The following is an 8,325-nucleotide window of genomic DNA, read 5'->3' as shown; positions in this document are numbered from 1 at the left end:
GATCTGCTCCACCATTTCTGCTTCTCCTCACTCCTGCCAGCAGATTGCAGCTCACCCCTTCCATCTACATCCTCCCCCTGCCCCAGGCTCCCTCCCAAGCAGCTACTTTAACCCATGCCCCTCTAACCCATTCACCCCTGGATGTTCCCCCTGCAAGACTCACACTCCTGCTTCTCTTTTACTTTCTTGTTTATTACCTTCTTATTTATACCCTATTTGCCAGGAGACCAAGTTCTCCACGCCTTCTGACCCTCCCTGTCCTGCTTGTGATTCTCAGGAGCTTTTGGAAACGTGAAGCTCGGGACAAAGGGCAATTTCAGGGCAGTGCCTGCACCAGGACATTGCTTTCCTGACAGGCATGTGTGCGTATTTTGCACCTGGTGATACATTTTAAGGCAGGGAGGTTTTTTTCTGTGACACAGGGGCTCTACACCAGGCACTGCACAACAACAGCGTCACCAATGAAACTGCTACCATTCCTAGGTAGGTGAAATCTCCTTCCCTGGGGAGCAAGTGGCAGGTGGGAAAGGAGTGGGGTCCAGCAAGGAGACCTATGGGGACAGTGATGGGAGCTGGAGAGAAATGAGTGGGTTGGAGATGGTGGAAAGCTGCTGGGTGTGTGGGACTGAAAATCTCTACAGCTTCAATCAGTGCTTGCTACCAGATTCTGTAATTGCATGGCTACTATCATCTCAAACCAAAGCCCACAAATGCCAGTCTTTATCTCACTGTGGGTTTTGTTCAGTAAAAAAGCGGAAATATTGTGGTTTTCTGTGAATTTGTTTTGTTGTTTTTTTCTCTCTCTCTCTCCATCTGCTTGGGAGATTTTTACTTTTCAAATGTTACAAACAGTAAAATTACAACAGAATCCCCCAGGTTTCTGTTTTCATCTCTGTGAGATGGTCTATCCTCTCAAAAACAGAGGGAAAAGATGAAACTTGGTGACACCTAAACGGATTTGTATTATATATAATTCCTAAAAAAATGATGTGTAATTTTTAGTCTGATTTTTCATAGAATTTTAATTTGTTCAAGAAAACAACACCTCAGTGAGATTTTCTAAAGCAAAGAAACCTGTAATTGCAACACTAGGCTAACAAATATCCAGAATAATATTTGGGTAGGGAAAAGCAGAGCTGCAGGGGAAGATAACATCCAAAAGGGGCTTTGTGTTCTGCAACTTTCATTTTGTCCTACTAACAATTCATAAAGCATAAAGTGAAAAAACTCACTTTCCCTTCTGAGTTAAGTGTAATACTAACCTGTTACAGGGTGTGTATTCAGTGAGCCATTTGTTTTCTCAAAGGGAGAGATTCTTTTTTTGTGCTTTAAATATTTTGGAGAATTTTTGAAAGCACCAATGCCATAATGCAGTCAAATATTGTGACATGTCATTTTAATCTCTCAGACAGTTAAAATGACATGCATGTGTTAGCTACACAAGTATAGAAGTACTTATAAAAATAAAAAATCTGGTCAGGGGAACCCTCTTTGGTATTTTTCACTTGATATGTGTAGGGCAGTTTGGATTACACTTAATACATAATTCAGAGTGCAAATAAATGTCTGTGCTTTTTTGGAAAGTACTAGAGAGCTTTGAAAACCTTTCAAAGGTTTTCCCCAGATCACTGAGCAACTTCTACATTATTTACCAATTTTATACTGGCTGAGCACATGCACAATTTCTTTTAATCCACAGTGTCTGCTGTTTCTAGCCTCTGGGTAGTTTTACCAAAGAAGTTCCTCTAGACAGTGGCCCTTACCCCATCCTGCAGTACAGCTGATTCTGTGTTGATGTTAAGTTTACTTTTATGGGTACCTTTTGCCCATATACAATTCTAGAGCTCAGAGTGAAGTTTTAAGAAAAAGAAAATATCTGATTTTCCTTTGTTCCAGTTCTGATTTCCAGTCTGCTGGACTATGGCTGCACTTCTGCAAGCTGCAATGTGACATGCCACAAAGATGCCAGGTGTGAAGTTCAGGGTGGGACAACAGGCTGCTATTGCTCTCAAGGATATACAGGAAACGGCATAACGTTTTGTTACGGTAAATAGATTTTATCTTTATGCATTTCTGTTACGTGCTTGCTTGAAAAACTTGCTCAGAAGCCCATTAGCTCAAGGATTGAATGTTATGTCACATCTTACATGAACATGTTCTCAAAGCCAAAAACGTAAGCAGTTTCTGAAAAATTCCACAAACTTCCCCACGACCTAGTATTTTGATATAGCATACCATGCATCCCAGCTGAGTATGACCTGTTTTCCAGTTTCAGTTTTGGTCCCTTCATTTTCTATGTGAGATGATGCTGTATATTCTCTGATTTAGCTTTAGCAATTTCCCTTGTGACTGAGGACTTCTGAAGCTTTTTACTCTGCAGCCCTCACATCTCATCTACACACACAGAGCACCAGGCCACTCTTCCCAGCAGCTGATCATGATCAAATAATACAGCTCCTGGACTAGTCTAGAAAACTGAGGAGGTATCTGTGCCACAGAGACACATCTGTAAGTGAAGCCAATGCTTATTTTTCCTTTACAGTTGCCTGCAAGGGAAATATGCCAGAAATATATATAGGGGTCTCCCTCTGGGTACCAATATCTTTCTTCCAAAGTAAAGGATCTTTTCCCTGCCTTCGTTTTTGAGTTGTCCTCCACTATGAATAGCTATAATGCTCATTTTCACTGTCAGATATAGCTATGCTCAGCTGCAGGCAGGTTGAAATTCATATGAATCATGTCAGTTTTCATTGTTCTGAGGAGTACTTGTGAATATTAACCATCCATTTGGTCAGTTTCTGTGTTTCATGCATTTTGGGATATTTAGCAGTAAGAACAGAGGTAAGTTGCCCACCCTTAGTTTGGATTTTTATAACTCATTTGCCATGGAAACATAGACAGTGCTTGAAGTGTGCTTTTTTTTTAGGAACATTTAGAATGCGAAGACCTTTTTCCCAAAAAAGCTGTCTACCCTTTTTCAAGCTGGGATGTTTAGAGAGGGATATAGATTGCTTAATATTGCATACAGTAAGGAATCACAGAAACTGTAGAATAGTTTAGTTTAGGAAGAGACCTCTGGAGGTCATCTGGTCCAGCTCCCCACTTGGAGCAGATCCACCTTAGAGAAAGGGCCTTGTCTAGCTAAGTTTTTAGTATCTCCAAGAGTGAAGACTGCCCACTCTCTGGGCCTCTGCTGAAGTGTTTGATTACCATAACATTGTAAATTTTTTTCTGTTATCTAGTTGCAGTTTCTAATGTTGCAGCTTGTAACTTCTGCCTCTGGTGGGCACTTGCCACTGTACGTTTCTGATAATAGTTTAGTTTCATCTCCTCTATAAACCCCTGTACCCCCCCATGAGGTACCCATAAACAGCAGTATCATTTCTCCTTTGCCTACTCTTCCTAAGCCTGAACAAACATTCTCAACCTCTTCTTTGGATCATGTGTCATGTAGTCACTAAACTTGTTTCTTGAATTCAATACTAACCTTGCTCTAAATATAGGTCAATCATTATTTGTCTATTAAGCTGGTCAAATGAAAATAAGAATAGATGGCCTTCACCAAACTAGTATTGTATTTGCACTAATTCAGTTTTACTACCATGAGTAAGCTGCTTGATTTAGAAGTTAAGTGCACATTATGTTTGCAGAGTCAAGGGTCTGCACTTGTGAATAATGCAGAGGAAGAAGAAAACCAAGTGGATTTTTAACAATATTATCTGGAACAAATCAAACCAGCAGTTATTTCTCTACTATGATCTGGTATCCACTACATTGTCTATACTTTTCTAGAAACCTGTGATTATGAATCATCAATTAAATTTACAGTGAAGATGCTTGTTTTTCTTTACTGACATTACCAATGTTCTTAAATCCATCCATTATAGATGTAACCATTATGGCATTATTAAATCTATCTCTGTGAGAATGGATTTATTTTACCTTCCATGTTCATTTTTCTCATACAGTATCTTTTTCTTACTTTTGCCTGCCTTTCCATAGGGAAATCTACGTTCAGAAGTTCAGTAACACATTTATAGATTGTCTAAAGAAAATTCAGTACAATTAAATATACACCCACAAATCTTGTGCATCAATTAATTGTTTTGTAAGAATTACACTAAGTGTTTTGAAACTCAATCTTTAAAGTAAAATTTGCAACCTCAGTCCAAGCAAGCCAGCTACTAGATGTCTTTGTGGTGCTTTGCAATTAAGTGGCCTGACAGGAAACCAGTGTTTTCTCTGGTGAAATACCTCAACAGCCACCAAAGTCACTTACCCTCCAGCTAAGCAGCAAAGCTTGTATCAGAACTATGTGGCTGTTGCCCCTCAAAGAGAGACAACGTTTCTCTAGGGCAGCATGTTACACGGTGCATTATTAATGTGGTGCAGTAGTCCTCTAATAGCATAAACAAGTAACCTGAATTTTAATTGGGTAGGCTCTAAAATGATTAGAAATATAGGCCAGACCCTATCATAAATAGTTTAAAGCTACAAAAAGGTAAAGGAAAGCCTCAGTGGTTCAGTGATGTATTAGATCTTCCTGTTCTGTGTGGCAAAAGAGGCAGGTGTATGTGCTGTTCTGGAGGAGCTACCCATTTTTCTTCAGTTACTAATCTGAGATTTTTACAGTGATAGTGTAGTCACCTTCAAAGGAGATAATAAATTATTTGTTAATACAGGCATTTTCTAAAGGATATATATAGTGTGTTGTGTTTACATATTTGCCCTTTTAGTTAGATAGGTTGTGAGTGTTGTAATTACTGTCAACAACATTAATAATTTTGCATAGCGTAGAACCAGCTTCTTCATTGTGTTTATCCTGGTAGACAATTAAACCAGAAAAGTGGTTGTTTTGAGGGTATGTTCTGTAACAAGCAATTCAAATTCTGATTGCTTTTAAAAATTTTGAACAACAAAAATTTCTATTTATCAGGTTAGTCCTCTTAAGCTTGTATAGCTGGAAACAGTCCCTTTTTATTCATAGGTATGTTCTCACTGTATTTAAAAGGTTTAAATTTGTTTCTCTACTTTCACTTGCTTGTAACATCTCTTTAATAGTTGTGAAAGTTGTTTCTTCACTAGTTCTGTGTTTTCAATGTGATAGACATTGTCCCTTGAGTTTACTGTGCTGCAAAGGCAATGATGTTCTGTTATATTTCTTTCCTAGCACTGTTATTGATGAATCATGAATCACTGATGTCAGCATACCTTAGGAATGGGGTTTGTTAGTTTTTCCTTTGCTCCCTTTGCCAGCTGGCTAAATGACTGCAGAGAGCTCAAGATTATTGGATTTGCTGTGTATAGATAAAGACATATAGATATGAATTTAATTTCCTGGTGTCAAAGTCATGGCTTTTAAAATAATTATCCTCTTACAATCTTTCCCACAAGGTTTCAACCACTTTAAATTAGGTCATGTTTTGGACTTTTCCAAATGCTCGTCCAACAAAAAGCTAATCCTCTTCATAATCTCGTTGTCTTCGGTAAGAATATGTTCAGGAATGCACACAGTCAGGAGAATAACTGGTTGTAGGATCTGGCTGCTTTTATATCTTGAAATTATATCTTGAAATTATAACTTACATAGTAATAAATTCCTTTGGTGCAGTTTCTTCCAGAAAGCCATAAATGAGTCACCTTGTCAAGCTTTACACCTCTGAGGTACAAATTACTATCCCATTCTTCTTATTTCTTATTTTGTATTTATATTCCTTGCTTTATTTAGTATAAGATGGGAGAGAACAGCCTCTGAAAATAAAACTTAGCCTTTTAGGATGCCATTCTTGAGCAGATGTGTATTCTGAATGTAATGCATGAGGCTTTAGCTTCACATTATCACACACCTAATTGAAGCAGCACAGCTAGAGCTCTTGGCAGGAAAATAAAAATATTTCCAGATAAGACTGATTTATAGACAAGTTAACTTCCTCTTGTGCAAAAATGCCATGGATTTTTTACAGATAAATAGCATAATTTTGCCACTTTTGTAAATCCATTTCTTTCTATAGAAAGATTTGGCCATATAAATTAGGTGTTGCTCATAATTTGAGGTTTCTTCCAAAAGAAAATTAAAGGAAACAAACAAAATTTCCGATCCTTCATAGAAGCCAGTATTTTCCTTTTAAAATAGAAGTAAAAATGAGTTGGCATCATTGATGCTTTCCTAAGCAGCTCTGCTGTTTCAGTACTGGCTTCTTCTTGATTGCTGACTGCCAATTTGCTGCTTTGCTGGCACACTGCAGGAAATTAAAGTAAACAGTGTGATCACAGTGTTTACTTTAACTTAGTAAAATACGGAAGGAAAATGAAGCAGTGCTGTTTGTTCCAGGAGGGTAGACAGGCAAGCAGGAAAAGTCTGAACACAATATCCCTCACAGATATCCCTACATGATATTCCCTTGTAAATGTCACTTGCAAATGATACTAAAAATATTAATACATTTTACTTGTAAAATAGTTACAGTTCTTCCAGAAACTGAGGAGGGACTTGGGCTATCAGGGAAACTTCATACTGAAGCAAGGCACTGCCTCTTTCTGAAGTGTAGTTTACAAATATTTATCATCTTCCAGCAGCAAAAAATGCATCAGTGCAAAGTGGTATTTTATATCAAAATACAGTATCCCTGCTAGAACAGGGCAATTTCTGTAAATTCAGCTGAATCAAACTGAAAGCCTACTCAGTATCTGAACACAAACATATTTTCTGGTTTTACGCAGGGTCATACAACCAACTGTCTGGCTTTTGCCAGCTGTAAAAAGGAGCTTTCCTGTGAAACATCAGCTCGTTGCTCTAAGGTGATGTTGCTGTGTCTCACCATCAATTTTTATTGTAGTCACTGAATTTGTTTTGGTTCACTGGTGTCACCACTGTCATTCTGCAGTACCCGATCAGTGTTTAGTTTTGAGAGAATTTTTATCTTTCAAATTAACTTCACCCTGTAAAACTACTGTGTATAATAATTTCTTTCTATCCAGAAGTGTCCTTCAATAGAAGATGATCTAATCCAAATGTTGGTTCACCAGATGAGGATTTTCTTTTTTTTTTTTTCTTTATTACCAGCAGGCATACATCACTGGATGTCACTTCTGTGTTTACCAAATAGTCTGAAATCACTGATACGGAAGATCCAATCCACACACTTCCTAAATTCATTTCACTGCTATCAGTTACCACAAGCTATAAAAAGCCAAATTGCAGCTGCTGTAGCATAGCACAGCAGGAGAAAGATATGCGTTAGCCAAACATGAAAAACAGGGCTCAACACAGTGGGTGACAGCTTGGAAAATTTGGGATGTGCTACACAGAAGGCCAAAGCAGCACATGGATTCCCAGCCCTTTTGACATGCTCCTCTCCTCCTGTGTGTCCCAGTCTCTGCTGCTTTGCCTCCAAATTCTGCTGGATCTTTTCCATGGTTTCAGGCTGGAGGATGGTAAAATCAGAATCTAGGCTGTGTGAAAGGGCAAAAGTCATATTCAAATTCAGAATTCCTACTCCAGGCTTAGGTGTCTGTCTTTTTGGTGATCCCAAGAAGTGTTAGGATGCACCAGCCTGTTCGTTTCATGTACAGGTATTACATTTAATTAATCCCATGCCTTCTGAGTTCCTCTTCAGGGAACAGAAAGTTTTGTTCCTTTCCTTGTCTTCATTGGTCATAACATTGCTGAACATTTTTCACCTTTTCCTGAAGCGCAGAGGTGGATCACTGAGCTGTGCCATGTTACCCAGCCGAGGTATCACGATCATGCATTCCACAATAAAACTGTAGCTAGATCATGGAATTGAAAAGCCTGGACAAATTAGCCAGGAGGGTCTGATATTCCAGTGCATGGCAGTCCACTTGTCTGTGAAAGCATGGGTGTTAATATAAAGATTAACATAGCAGGTTCCTGGCCATTTGGGGTTTTACAGCTTTATGTATGGCTTTTGCCTTTTCATATGCAAGATGTTACACTTTTCTGTGAATTTGGGAAGGGTTTGATGGCTGTGATGTATGTAGACTGCTGGGGATGAAGTAGCTGTTGCATGGTTGCCATGCAGTTGCGAAGGATGGAGCTATGTTTATGTTCCTGAAAATAGCTGTACCTTTGGCTAACGTTGTTAGTCAAAACAGTGTTTTTGTAGCATTGACTTTACTTTATATAACTGAAATGGGTTATTGTAACTACCTACTAGTGAAAGTATATTTTAGTTGAAGCTTTTAAGAGTAGATTGAGAATTTGAAAGGGGGGAGTGTGTTACAACAGTGCCTGGTGATGCATGAGAACATTAGTCAGATGGAAAGCAATGCAGTATGTTTGAAGTAACAATACAATCCTGCTGA

The 8,325-nt window shown here is 38.5% G+C and overlaps 1 protein-coding gene across 1 annotated transcript in view; it reads left to right on the top strand.

Moving 5' to 3' along the window:
* The first annotated feature begins 461 nt into the window (after positions 1-461).
* The window catches only part of ELTD1 (EGF, latrophilin and seven transmembrane domain containing 1), a 72,525-nt gene continuing 64,661 nt past the window's right edge, over positions 462-8,325 (top strand). The window contains exons 1-2 of the mRNA XM_010006597.1: positions 462-483; positions 1,897-2,046. Coding sequence (XP_010004899.1) covers positions 462-483; positions 1,897-2,046 — 172 coding nt within the window. The remainder of the gene's footprint in view (positions 484-1,896; positions 2,047-8,325) is intronic.

This window comes from Chaetura pelagica, unplaced genomic scaffold, assembly GCF_000747805.2.
Source record: "Chaetura pelagica isolate M959 unplaced genomic scaffold, ChaPel_1.0 scaffold69, whole genome shotgun sequence".
In the NCBI taxonomy this organism is placed as follows: Eukaryota; Metazoa; Chordata; class Aves; order Apodiformes; family Apodidae; genus Chaetura; species Chaetura pelagica.
Note: the sequence above shows the minus strand (reverse complement) of the source record. Positions and strands in the feature narration are given on the sequence as shown.